The sequence below is a fragment of the Rhinatrema bivittatum genome, chromosome 8, assembly GCF_901001135.1.
Source record: "Rhinatrema bivittatum chromosome 8, aRhiBiv1.1, whole genome shotgun sequence".
Lineage (NCBI taxonomy): Eukaryota > Metazoa > Chordata > Amphibia > Gymnophiona > Rhinatrematidae > Rhinatrema > Rhinatrema bivittatum.
Genome location: NC_042622.1, coordinates 74,163,559 through 74,177,318, shown reverse-complemented (window position 1 = coordinate 74,177,318; position 13,760 = coordinate 74,163,559). Strand labels below are relative to the sequence as shown.

General features: G+C 44.4%; 1 protein-coding gene and 1 long non-coding RNA gene across 5 annotated transcripts in view; one reads left to right on the top strand and one right to left on the bottom strand.

Moving 5' to 3' along the window:
• The window catches only part of LOC115097963 (E3 ubiquitin-protein ligase Itchy), a 278,895-nt gene that overhangs the window by 107,408 nt on the left and 157,727 nt on the right, over window positions 1–13,760 (bottom strand). For all 4 annotated transcript variants that reach the window (XM_029614171.1, XM_029614172.1, XM_029614173.1 and 1 more), the window contains one exon: window positions 7,864–7,992. In XM_029614171.1, coding sequence (XP_029470031.1) covers window positions 7,864–7,992 — 129 coding nt within the window. The remainder of the gene's footprint in view (window positions 1–7,863; window positions 7,993–13,760) is intronic.
• Window positions 1–13,760, top strand: part of LOC115097965 — a 184,210-nt gene that overhangs the window by 110,192 nt on the left and 60,258 nt on the right. The gene's annotated exons all lie outside the window — the stretch shown is intronic.

Sequence of the window (13,760 nt, the reverse complement as noted above, 5' to 3'; positions counted from 1 at the left end):
GAGGTGATATGGCCCAATTTCGGCGAGAGATTGGGGATATTTTGGAGGACATGAAAAGCGACATCGGGGAACTTGGGAGGAGAGTTGATGATGCAGAAATGGGCCTAGAGGAACAACAAGCTGAGGTCAGTAAGCTTAGAGAGGACCAGGAAAAACTGCGTGAGGTGCAAGAAGAACTGAGCATGCATGTAGAGGACATAGAAAATAGAACTCATCGAGTAAACTTACGTTTCAGAGGTGTGTCTGAAGCTGAAGAATTTCGTGATTTTTCAAAGTGGTGCAAGACAATTGCACCCAGCTTTTAGACCCTAATGGCAGTGAAGAGAACTCCTAGGAGGTGATCCTAGAACGAGCTCACAGGAAGTTTTCATGTAGATAAGCAGCTGAATTAGCCATGCTGTCTGGGTACGTCTTCCATGCCACTAGGTGGCGGAGCTCTCTAAGTCTCTCAGCTAGGTTCTCCCTCCCGTATCCTGACAGGATTACCTCAGGCTCCTCAGTCAGTTTTTTTCCGCGAGATCGTTAGGCACGTGGAGCTCTTTCTCCAGAGAAAGTTACATTCTGTGAGGAAAAAAATCTTTAAAAGTTTATAGTTTTAAAAAGAAAATCACCACAGGTAAAACAACTTTTAAATCTATAACAGAAATGCCTCTTCCAGACTTGAAATCCTGTTCCTGTGGCAAGTTAATGCTGGCTACAGATAGCCACCTCTCCTGCCACTTCTACTTCGGATCCCACGACCAGAGGAGTTGTGAAGCCTGCAGAAAACTGTCCCCTCAAGACCAGAGACAGAGAGAGCATTAAGAGCTGCAATCCAGGACTTCGGGCTCTTATGCCTCTTCAGAAGTCTCTGTCAGATCAGTTCCAGCTCCAACATTGAAAGAAAAACCCCTCCTGAAGCGGAGGGCCTCTTCAGTCGAACCCCCCAGGTCAGACCATCGACTGGGGAGCGCCAGCCAAAAATTGGCCGAGCGCAGGAGATGCGTCAGTGGCAGCATGGCTGCCTGCTTTACCAACACATCGACGCCGGACCAGAGACGAAGCATCAAAGCTCCGGCGCACCAGATACAGATCAACATATCAAAACACCGACACACCGACGCAAAAAAGTGATATGGTAACGGTGCTAATGCCTTTACTCGACGCACTTGACACTGCATCGACTCATTCGACGCAGAAGCCTTCTAAGAAGCATCACTCAGGTCACAAAGGACAAAAAGATATTTTGACAATGCTAGAGATAACTAATAACCAACCAGCAACTCCACTTACTATATCAGAGGAGTCCCTACTATCACTTGGGACACTGTCTCATATGTCTAATAACTCTAAAGGGGATGACGATTCTCCTTCACCAACAGGGAATCCACCTCCACCTTGTCTTCCATCCGTAAGACCCCCTCCAGATCAACCTTAGACAGGGTTGGCACATCAAGCTATTACTCAGATTACTTCTCTTCTGACTCAATTTCTACAGTCAATAGAGAATTCTGATTTGCCACTGCAACTGCTTCCTTCCATTCCATAAGCAGATCCAGTACAGAAGTTAAAGATTCCTCCAGCACCACAGGACATTCCAACCTCCCCAGTGTCTCACTTAGAGGATTCCTCTTCAAATTCATCAATTGGTTACCCATCTGACCATGATGACATATCCCCGGAGCCTTCTTCACCTCCAGAAGACTTTACCTATTCTCAATTCATAGAGAAGGTAGGTCAATTCCTCAACATACAGACCAGGAGGATACCAGATCCTCATCAAGAGATGTTAGGCATCCTGAAGATTTTAGATATGCCAGCTGAGACTTTGGCTCTTCCACAACACACGGCTCTGACAGCTTTAATGGAGAAATCTTGGGATACTCCCTTGACAGTTCCTCCAACATCTCGCAAAATTGACCTAAAATACCGAATGAAAGATTCTCCTTTCTATACCACTGTTCACCTTACACACCAGTCAGTGGTAGTTGAGTCAGCAATGCAAAAAGCTCATAAATCCAGAATTCATTCTAATACTCCGCCGACCAAAGATAATAAGACATTAGATGACTTCGCAAAGAAATCATATTCCTTTGCGATGCTCAATGCTTGCATTCAAAACCATCAGTTCTACATAACGCAATATCTCTTTGAGAATCTGCAGGCTTTGCAACCACATCTACAGCAATCCTCTGCAGACGCTTCCTTACCTCCTCAACACCATAACCTTGAGGAAGGTCATTTATTACGATCCATCTACAAAGGCTTTGATGTTTCATCAAAAAACTCAGCGAATGTCTTGGCAGCCAGAAGCCTTGCATGGTTGCGGTCTAGTGCCATAAGAGACGATGTCCACAATAAGTTAGCAAACTTACCATGTCGTCCAGAAAATTTGTTTGGAGATCAGTTCACTGAGACTGTAGCAAAACTCAAAGAACAAAAGATGGCAGTTCTTTCCTTAACATCACCACAGCGTCCAAGTACTTAGATGTCAATATTATGCCTCGACTTCTTACCGTAAGTCTTCCTATAAGACCTATAAACCTTACACCTATTATAAGCCTCAGTACACTCAACCGTCAAGGCAGCAGGCTTATCAATAGCAGCCTCCACACCAGCGTATTAAGACTCCAAGACAGCCACAGCAGCAATCCGATCCTCAACCTGCCAAGGCCCAGTCCAGTTTTTAAAGATTATAAAGCCACAGTCACCACCTGTGGGAGGAAGGTTGTCCAGTTATCTTCCAGCCTGAAATCACGTTACGTCAGATCAATGGGTCTTATCAATCATACATCAGGGCTATGCCCTCAATTTCTCAGCCCCCCCCAAACCTACCACATTGGGTTCCTCAGAAATTCGTAACTCACAGGGAACATATCATGCAGGAAATCCAACTTCTCTTCCAGAATCACTGCATCCAGAAGTTGCCTTCCAAGAAATATCATCAGGGCTTCTATTCCCAAGAAAACAGGAGGTTTACGCCCAATTCTAGATCTACGTTCCCTCAACAAACACCTCCACAAGGAGAAATTCAAAATGACGTCTCAAGTCTATTCTTCCATTTCTTCAACCGGGAGATTGGATGTGCTCGCTGGACTTGAAAGATGCATAGGCTCACATACCAATGCACCCCAGTTCCTGGTGTTACCTTTGTTTCCAGGCGGACAACCAACATTTCCAGTACAAAGTTCTTCGCTTTGGCCTAGCCTCAGCCCCCAGGGTCTTCACCAAATGCATGGCAGTGGTGCACCTTCGTCGTCAGGGGGTGCAGATATTTCCTTATCTAGACGATTGGCTCCTAGTTATATCCAATCCAGCACTACTACTATGGCAGAATCTTCTACTATCAATTTCTTGCCTAGACAATCTAGGTCTTCTGATCAATTACGAGAAATCCAAACTGGAACCCACTCAAACTTTACAGTTCATAGGAGCCTATATAGAAACGATCCATGACAAGGCTTTCCTACCTCACCTTCACAGTGCAACAGTACCAGCTCGGCAAGTCCTCACTGTTCTGGGACATATGGCAGCAGCCATCTATGTAGTTCCACACACACGCCTTCATATGCGCCGCTTACAATGGGGCCTCAAACTCCAATGGACTCAATATCTGCGGCCACTGTCCACACCTGTTTCCTTAACCAACAGCATGAAGCGGGACCTACAATGGTGGTTGCTCCCATTAACGCTTTCCACGGGTTCCCACTGAGACCCCCTTTGACATCAGGAGATACTAACCACAGATGCAACTCCCAAAGGTTGGGGAGCTCATCTGGAAACGTTACAAACACAAGGTCTATGGACCTCATACGAACAAACACTTCATATCAATCTTCTGGAGCTCAGAGCGGTATACAACGCCCTTCGAGCCTTCAAAAGTTCCCTTCAAGGAAAGATAGTCATGGTACACACAGACAATCAAGTGACCATGTTCTATAATCAACAAAGAAGGAGGGTCCGGTTCATGGAACCTCTGCAAGGAGGCAGTACAAATATTGAAGTGGGCTCACCAAAGATCCATTTCCCTACAGGCAACATACCTGCCAGGGATTCACAACTCCAGAGCAGACAAGCTCAGCAGAATTTTTCGGCCACACGAATGGGAGTTGAACCCAGAAGTAACTCAAGATCTTTTTGCAACGTGGGGTCTTCCCACAGTCGATCTCTTTGCAACACAGAACAACAGGAAACTAGAGAACTTCTGCTCAGTTTACCAGAGCCCTCTCAGACTCGCTCCAGATGCCTTTCTCATCGATTGGTTGCACGACCTACTCTATGCATTCCCCCCAATACCACTCATTTCTCACACAATCCAGAGATGCATCGAGGACCAAGCGGATCTGTTCCTAATTGTGCCAGCATGGCCATGGCAACCATGGTACAGTTACCTATTCAGACTCTCAATCTGCAACCCGATTCCCCTGGGCAAAAGTCCGAACCTTCTCACCCAGGACAAAGGAACACTACTACATCCTCTTCACGCCTCCCTACACCTCATGGCATGGAGATTGAAAGAATCGCTTACCAGCAGTTGAACATTTCTCCTGCCCTACAGGACATACTATTGTCCTCTCAGAAACTATCAACTAGACTCAATTATCAAAGAAAGTGGTCACGCTACACTTCCTGGTGTACATCACTGGGTATTGACCCGTTGACTTGCCCACCTGAACGGCTTCTTTCATATCTCCATCTACTGTACAACAAAGGACTTGCTACGTCCTCCTTACGCGTTCATTTAAGTGCTATAGCCGCTTTCCATACCCCTCTAGATTCAAGCAGGCGTAACTTGCCCAACAAAGGTAGGGGGGGGATTTAAGTAGGGCTGGGGGGTGGGTTAGGTAGGGGAAGGGAAGGGAAGGTGGGGGGACGCAGAAGGAAAATTCCCTCTGAGGCCGCTCTGATTTCGGACAGCCTCGGAGGGAACGGATTTTATAAGATACGCGTGGCTACGTGCGTATCTTATAAAATCCAGCGTACTTTTTAAACATCTACCTCAAAATGAATAGCCGGGAGGCAGTGTGGGGAGAAAGGAATGTTTTTCCATATGTGGTGGACTTGTCCTAAAGTAGTGAAAACTTGGGAATCAGTATTAGAGCATTTATCAGAGGTTTTGCGTGCATATATTCCTCTAGCTCCCAAAACCTGCTTATTAAGCTTGATGGAGGAGACTATAGGGAAAAACAGTACATGATTGCAATACGATGTGAAATAGCCTATATATGGAAAAATGTAGGCACACCCACTCTTACGAATATACTCTGCAGAGTATAGCACACTGAGTCAGCTCAGTGTGCTACAGCAGTCAAAAAATCAAACAGAATGTTAGGAATTATTAGGAAGGGAATGGTTAATAGAACGGAAAATGTCATAATGCCTCTGTATCGCTCCGTGGTGGGACCGCATCTCGAATACTGTGTGCAATTCTGGTCACCGCATCTCAAAAAATATATAGTTGCGATGGAGAAGGTACACAGAAGGGCAACCAAAATGATAAAGGGGATGGAACAGCTCCCCTATGAGGAAAGGCTGAAGAGGTTAGGGCTGTTCAGCTTGGAGAAGAGACGGATGAGGGGGGATATGATAGAGGTCTTTAAGATCATGAGAGGTCTTGAATGAGTAGATGTGACTCGGTTATTTACACTTTCGAATAATAGAAGGACTAGGGGGCATTCCATGAAGTTAGCAAGTAGCACATTTAAGACTAATCGGAGAAAATTCTTTTTCACTCAACACACAATAAAGCTTTGGAATTTGTTGCCAGAGGATGTGGTTAGTGCAGTTAGTGTAGCTGGGTTCAAAAAAGGTTTGGATAAGTTCTTGGAGGAGAAGTTGATTAATGGCTATTAATCAAGTTTAGTTAAGGAATAGCCACTGCTATTAATTGCATCAGTAGCATGGGATCTTCTTAGTGTTTGGGTAATTGCCAGGTTCTTGTGGCCTGGTTTGGCCTCTGTTGGAAACAGGATGCTGGGCTTGATGGACCCTTGGTCTGACCCAGCATGGCAATTTCTTATGTTCTTATGAGTAGACAGAGTATACCAGTTGGGATATCTTACCGCCATCAGGAATGATAGAGTTCATAATTTCATGCTATATGGGACCCTTACTACACTTGGAAAAAGCATACTTTGCAACCTCAGTAGACGATTTACTGCAGGAACAACAGGAAGGGAATGGGATGGTGTGAGGGGGGGGGGATTAGGGAGGGGGAGAGGGATTAGGGATTGTTCCAATGGGATAATATGAAAAGTAACCAGACAGAGACGTCGAGATTTGGTACCATTTGAGTATTTTATTCATGTTAAAGTTTACTAATATACAAATGTGTGTTTATAACATCTGTTATGTTGTTGATATGATGTGCAATAACAGATCTCTGTACAGTTCTAAACAATTTCATGAACAGTGGTTTTATCCATATGTACTATGTTGGTTATTGTGAATAAACAATTACAAAAAAAAAAATAATTAAAAATTACCTGATTAACACACAGGCCGATACAGTAAAGCGCGGCCACAGTTACCCCGTTTCTAACCTGCTGTGTACTCACAATTTCGCCGCGTAAGTCTAACCCGCGATTCACTATCTGTTTTTACCGATCCTTACCGCTTCTTTAACTCGACGCGTATCCCTTTCCGCCCACGGCATGTATATGTATGTAAACGATCCGATTAGCTATTCCCTCCCATACAGTAAAGTGTGCCCTGACTATCGCCTTTTTAACCTGCTATCTTGCCGCGTCTTTAACCTACTAATTTACCGCCTACCCTGACCCTTGCGTTAGTATGGTGAACTTAGCCGCCCAGTCCCAAACCAACCCAATCCACAGAAAAAAAAAAATGCTTCTCGCACTTAGCCGCCCAGTCCCAAACCAACCCAATCCACAGAAAAAAAAAAATGCTTCTCACACTTAGCTCTCGCACTTAGACCTCAGACGTCCAGCCGGTCACGGTGTGTGTGCATGCGCCTTCGCTGCCTTGAGCGCCCATATTGGATGTACAGGCGTGCACGTATTCACTTTAGCCAGCGGGGCTGCTGAAGCCGCTCTCTCTCGCCGCCCTTCTACTGCTGCTGCTGGGGGCTTGCGTGGCCGCGGCCAGGGCAGGTGAGCGGGGGCTGGGGAAAGTTTGGGACTGTGAAATTTCGTCTCTCTCTGCTGGGGCTTGGATTGGGTTGGTTTGGGACTGTGAAATTTCATCTCTCTTGTCCGTCCGAAGGAGGGTGCTTTGTTGCGCTCCCTGCCTCCGATCGCCGGCTGCTGGGGCTTGCTGGCGCCAGGCGCTCAAGGCAGTGGGGTCTGTAGGAGAACCATCCACTTCCTGGTACCTGTCATTTCAAACGTCATTTGAAATGGCATTTGAAATGACAGGTACCAGCGCACCCAGGATACTGTATAGGCGCTGTATAGCGCCTATACAGTAAAATGGATTGCGCTTCATGGACGCGCGTTGGACGTGGCTTGCATTTGCATGCCATTTAAATACAGTATCGAGCGGTAGGTGATCCGAACTGTGCGTGCGGCAAACACGGGTGCGCCAGGCACTAACGCACCTCTTTCTACCGCACCTTACTGTATCGGCCTGACAATCAGAAGCATCTCTGAAGGAACACTATGTGGTCTCAAAACTCATATACATCTTTGAAATCTTCTTATACCGATTAAAGAAAATGTATCAATAACCACAAAAAATCCATGGTTATTTTCCAATCCATTTCCGTTCCTGGATGCTTCCTAGCTGGTTCTCTGGCTTTTCTTTTAAAAGTAAACAGAGGCTTTTCTGCTAAGTGTGCTGTGCTAAACAGTTGACTTCATTGCCCTCAAACCACTCATAGCATGGCAACTACAAAAGCAGTGCCAGATAAAAGAAGATACTTACAATGCAGATTTTCCAGTGCGAGGATCAATGTAAGTTGTAGTTCTTCTATTGTGATCCACAAAATATGGAATCCCATCTACCGTAAATCTCATTTCCCAGCCTTCTGGTAAAGGTTTCTCACTCAATTGACTGGAAAACAATATTGATACACATAAATTGACCATATTTCCATATTCATATCACATCCTATTTTATATATAGATATATCTATATATAAAATGGCTTCCAAAAATGTGAATTAAAGATTTATCACAAAGAAAAACCCAAAAAGCAATTTGAAAAATGGGGTTGAGGCTCGCCTTAAGGGCTATCGCAGATTAGAATATCTCACTGCAGTCAAATCTAATTGGGTGGCATCCTTTCATAAGGTATGGAAAACTGTAGCACCATGATGGGAGTATTTGGATTATCCCAAGGTTAAACTCGGCTCTAGAGGGTACCATCGTTGAATGTGTGGATAAGGAGATGGTGGGACTCTCTATCAGCATAGACTGGGAGTATCAACTACTGATCCTGTTCCCTTTAGGCCTCTCCCGTATGCACTCCTTTTGTCAAACATTTGGTAATCTACCCATGCACTCAGGTGTTGAGAGATCTTCCATGTTTATATTGCGTTTTCATCTTTCTAAGGGGGGGGATGGGAAACTAGGGCGCAAACAGAGCATTGGAATTGCAACTGACATCATAACTGTTATTGTTATTGCATTTATATCTCATTATAACATTTATACTTGGATTTAGATGACATCATGGAAATTGACTATATGTACTATGTTATTTCTTTATGCTACTTTTATATTTCAATGCTATGAAAATTCCTAATAACATTTTCAAAAAAAAAAAAGAAAAATGGGGAAAAAGCCAGCTCATAACCTACTACACTTAGCAAGTGAACTTGTAAAACCAACACATAATGTACCTACCGATTTCAAGCATTTGTAATCACAACTGGCATTAAAAAAACAAACCACTTTCGAAAGTAAAAAGATATTTCCAAAACAACTGCTCTTTTATTGTGTCCAATAATGTATAAAATATTTTTATAATAAATCATTTTTTTATATTATAAAAAAAACCCTCCATCTAATCTTGCCTTGTAACACATGAAATCTTAACTAGAAAGTATCACTTGTAAACTGCATATTGTATTAACTATATAACTCAGTGTTCAATATTGCAGCAGGGTGTGAGTCGCTCATTAAATATATACGACTGAAGGCCTTCGTTTCATCATCTATTAATGGCTTCCTCAGGGGTGGATATTTTAGAAAATGACACCAGCTAAAAATTGTGTGTGCGTGTGTGTGATGATCGCCCCTTTATAACATACCTTCATTGCAAAAGATACAGCCGAAATCTTACCCTATATATAATGCTTACAGATTATTGGATAGATTAGTCAAAATCTATTCTAACAAATCTTTATAACAAGCAAATTCATTGGCAACAACTGTTTGATAGAGAGGGACCACTGTAAAATAAAGCTGCTTACTTGTAACTGGTGTTCTCCATAGACAGCAGAATAAGTCAGTCACATATTTGATCGGTCACCAAGCTATAGACAGTTCCCTAGCTGCAGCTAAAAAAGCTTAGAAGGCTTTTCTGCACACATGTGGTTGAGAAAGCACATGCACACAAGGCCCCCTCAGCCATACAATAATATAAGATTAAAAAAAAAACATTTTTTGAACTCTACAAAAGATGGGAGGGTATGTGGGACTGCCTTACCCTGCTGTCTATGGAAAACTCAATTTACAGGTAAGCAACTTTGCTTTCTCCATGGACAAATAGAAACAATCAGTCCCACATGTAGGAACTCCCTTACTAAGAGTTGTCTTGATGTCCCCTCTTTCCACTTCCTTCACAACCTGAAAAACTGGGTATTTGGCAGGAAGGAGCTGAAGAAACATTTGGAATTCGTTTTTAAACTGATTTGTGGCAAAATGGGAGTTTGACATGCGTTGTAGTTTATTGCTCTGCCTTGTGACACTTTTCCAGAGGGAGCTCATTTCCTGTGTGCTGGCCTGCAGGTGGTGTTTGACCTCTGCCTGTAGTTCAAGCAGAGGCTTTGCGTGCCTTGACTGAAGGTGGCTTTGATCAGCATACACATCCCAGCAGCCCCGAGTGCATGTAACACTGAAACACCCTGCAGTGCCCTGATTGGCCCTGTAGACAGAGAACTCGCCCTGAGGGTTCTGGAACTCTCTAGTCTCAGCCAGGCCTACGGAGGGAGCAGAACTTTGTGCAGAGGCCCTGTTCAACTTCTGTAGACAGCCTTTTTCCTGACCTCCCTAGGCAGTAGCTAAATAGTGGAAAGTGTTTAGCTAGTTTCTACTGTTTAATCCTTGTTCTTTTACCTGTTTCTACTTGCAGTTTAAATGTTATTGCTTAGCATTCAAAAGAAGGAATGTGTAATAGGCAATTCAGCTTGTCCTATTCATTCAAAACAGAATCTTTTAAATTCACAATACCGCTGTTTTATTCCAGAGCTTTATCACAAGACGAGGTACATATAAGTCTGGACTTTAAGATTGTACCGATAGCGGGTGTTTATCCATGGTGCTACCAGCAAAGAAGCCTAAGAGCCTTACCCTTTGTGCTGCTTGCCATATTTCGGGCAACACAGCCTGGCATCCCCTCTAACGGGTGTCAGAGCTGCTTGGAGGCTCAGAGAGAGTTGTCTCCAACTGATTTTGCTGAGCATGGCCCTTCCCAGCATGATGCGGGAATGGGACAGGAAGTGGAACTGCCAGAGATTTTGCTGATTCCCTAACTGGTTTGTCAGTGGGGGAAGGTAGCTCAGTGGGCACAGGACCGATGGCCCCTGGTTTTGGTATGGAGCCTTCTGGATTTTCTTGGGTGGAATTGTTTTTCAAGGGCTGCAGTTGGCAGCCTTGGCCAAACCTAACAGTTCATGATCACAGGCTGTGGTTTCTCGCATGCCTGCTGGCACAGGTAAGTGTTAAGAGTATGTCCAGACCTGCTGCGAGTCATGCCGATAGGGACCAAGATGGCACATATTAAATAAAAATAAATATGACAAAGCTGATCCTTACTCCCTGGAGACTGGGGAAATTCCTCTGGGGTTGGAGCCGTATGGAACAATGTTGCATCTCTTTCATAGAGATGTTTTGCCAGCTCTGATCTCCCAGACATTGAAGATGCTGGGGGTGCCAGGTGCTGATTACATGTCTGAGCCAAAGAAAAATCCCATTTTAATATCTTTGCGTAAAGCATCATGTTTCTTCCCCATTATGAATGCTATTCAAAAATTGATTGATCTTGAATGGGGGCACCACAGAGGCTAATTTTAAAGGGGGATGAGCTTTGGAAGCACTGTAGCCCCTGGATCTGGCGGCGAGAGAACAGTTACGCATTCTGAAAGTAGATGTGCTGGCGTGTTCTGTCACCAACGGGATGAATATCTCTGTAGAATGGGGAGTGGCACTGAAGGATTCACGGGATAGGAGAATTGAGGCTATTCTTAAGCAGGCCTTTGAGCTAATAGCAATGAATTTACAGATAGCCTCTTTCTGCTCCCTGCTGGCTTGCACTTGTTTGCCTCTCTGTTAGGAAGTCAATGAATCTGGTTTGAATTCCAAGGCAGCCACGGGCTGTGACCTGGTCCGCATTTCTGCCAGAATGTTAGCTTCATTGATAGAGGCCAGGCATCAGCTATGATTGAGAAATAGGTTGGCTGATACAATTTTAAAATCTAATCTTACGAAATTGCTCTTTAAAGGATCATTCTTGTTGGGAATGAATTGGAAAAAATGGCCAATAAGTGGAGTGAGTCCCAGGTTCCTCACTTACCAGAGGATAAGAAACAGGCGCCTTGCTCTTTTGGCGCAAAATGTTGTGCTAGGAGTTTCAAACGCTTTTGACCCTACAGAGAAGTGGCTTCTCAGAGGGCTTGACCTTTGGGTAGATCTCAGTCCTTTTGTCCCAGGCAGCCCAGATGGGACACAGGCTTGAGTGGTGGGGCCCCCCAAAACTCTCAATGAAGGTGTGCTGACCCATCTCCCAGGAACAGGAGACAGAGGGACACCTCTCTTTCTTTTTTAATCGAAGATGGATCGAGATCACATCAGATCAGTGGGTTCTGGAGGTGAGAAGAGACGGCTATGCTCTGGAGTTTCTCAGCATTCCTCAAAATATTTTCAAAGTATCTCCCTCCGCAGAAGAGGCAGGCAATGGAGTGTATGTTGTCAAGGCTCCTCAGCCTGCAGGCCATGACCCCAGTGCCCATGTCACAAGAAAATATGGGCCGATATTCCATTTATTTTGTTGTACCCAAGAAGGAGGGGTTCCTTTTGCCCCATCCTGGATTCTCAAGGGAGTCAACCCTCATTTGCGGGTGACTCATTTCTGCATGGAAATCTTACGCTACATGATAATGACTATAGTGTCGGGGGAGTTTCTAACATCTCTGGATATGTCAGAGGCATACCTGCATATTCCCATCTGGCTGGAGCATCAATGGTTTCTGCGTTTTGCTATTTTGGAGCGACATTATCAATTTCGAGCGCTAACCTTCAGTTTGGCCACCATGCCCAGAACCTTCTCCAAGGTCATGGTGGTGGTAACAGTAGTGTTGAGAAAGGATGGCATTCTGGTCCACCTGTACTTAGATGATTAGCTAATTCGGGTCAAGGGCATGAAAGAGAGTCTTGACGCCTTGCGCAAGGTGATTGCCTTGCTAAAGGAACTAGGTTGGGTGGTGACTTGGCCAAGAGCAATCTGTAGCCATTCCAGTCATGGAGTATCTCTATGTTTTGACATGAAGCAAGGCAGGGTGTCCCTGCTGGAGATCTGCATTCAGAAACAGATGAGGCAGGTGCGACTATTAACAGAAACAATACACCCGATGGTGTGGTCTTATCAAAGGTGCTCGGATTGATGGCAGCCACTCTTGAGGTGGTTCCCATGGGCAAAGGCGCATCACAAATAACTATTGTAACAATCTAGTTAACATGTTTTTGATGTCGTATTTACCTAAAATGTGAATGTTGCTTTTGTAAACCATTGTGATCTTCTTTTGGAATGACGGTATATAAAATGCCTAAATAAATAAATACTCAATATTGCTTCACCTACCGGTGGAGATCACCATCAATTGCAGTGGTGGTTGCAAGCGGATCAACTAAGGAAGGGCATTCCCCTACAAGCACTAGACTGGCTAGTACTCACTACGGATGCAAGCCTCCAGGGTTGGCAGGCTCACTGTCAGGAGTTGACAGCGCAGGGGCACTGGAGTACAGAAGAGTCTCTCTGGAGCATCAATTGGCTGGAAGCCTGTGCCGTTCGGCTGGCATGCTTGTGATTCATCGACTGCTTGCTGGGTCGAGCAGTCCGAATAATGTCAGACAATGCGATGATAGTAGCTTACATCAATCACCAGGGAGGAACCAAGAGTCAGCAAGTGTTGCAGGAAATAGCCCAACTCATGGAAAGGATGGAAGAAATACCTACAGTACCTGAATGTAAACCGATGTGATATCTCTGTTGAGATCGAATGTCGGTATATAAAAAAAACAAAAACTTATCCAAACCTTTTTTAAACCCAACTGCACTAACCACATCCTCTGGAAACAAATTCCAGAGCTTAATTGTGCATTGCGTGAAAAAGAACTTTCTCCGATTAGTTTTAAATGTGCTACTTGCTAACTTCATGGAGTGCCCACTAGTCCTTCTATTATCCAAAAGAGTAAATAACCGATTCACATGTACCCATTCTAGACCTCTCATGATTTTAAAAACCTCTATCATAGCCCCCCTCAGGCATCTCTTTGCCAAGCAGAACAGCCCTACCCTCTTTAGCCTTTTCTCATAGGGGTGCAGTTCCATTCCCTTTATCATTTTGGTCACCCTACTCTGTACCTTCTCCATCAGAATTA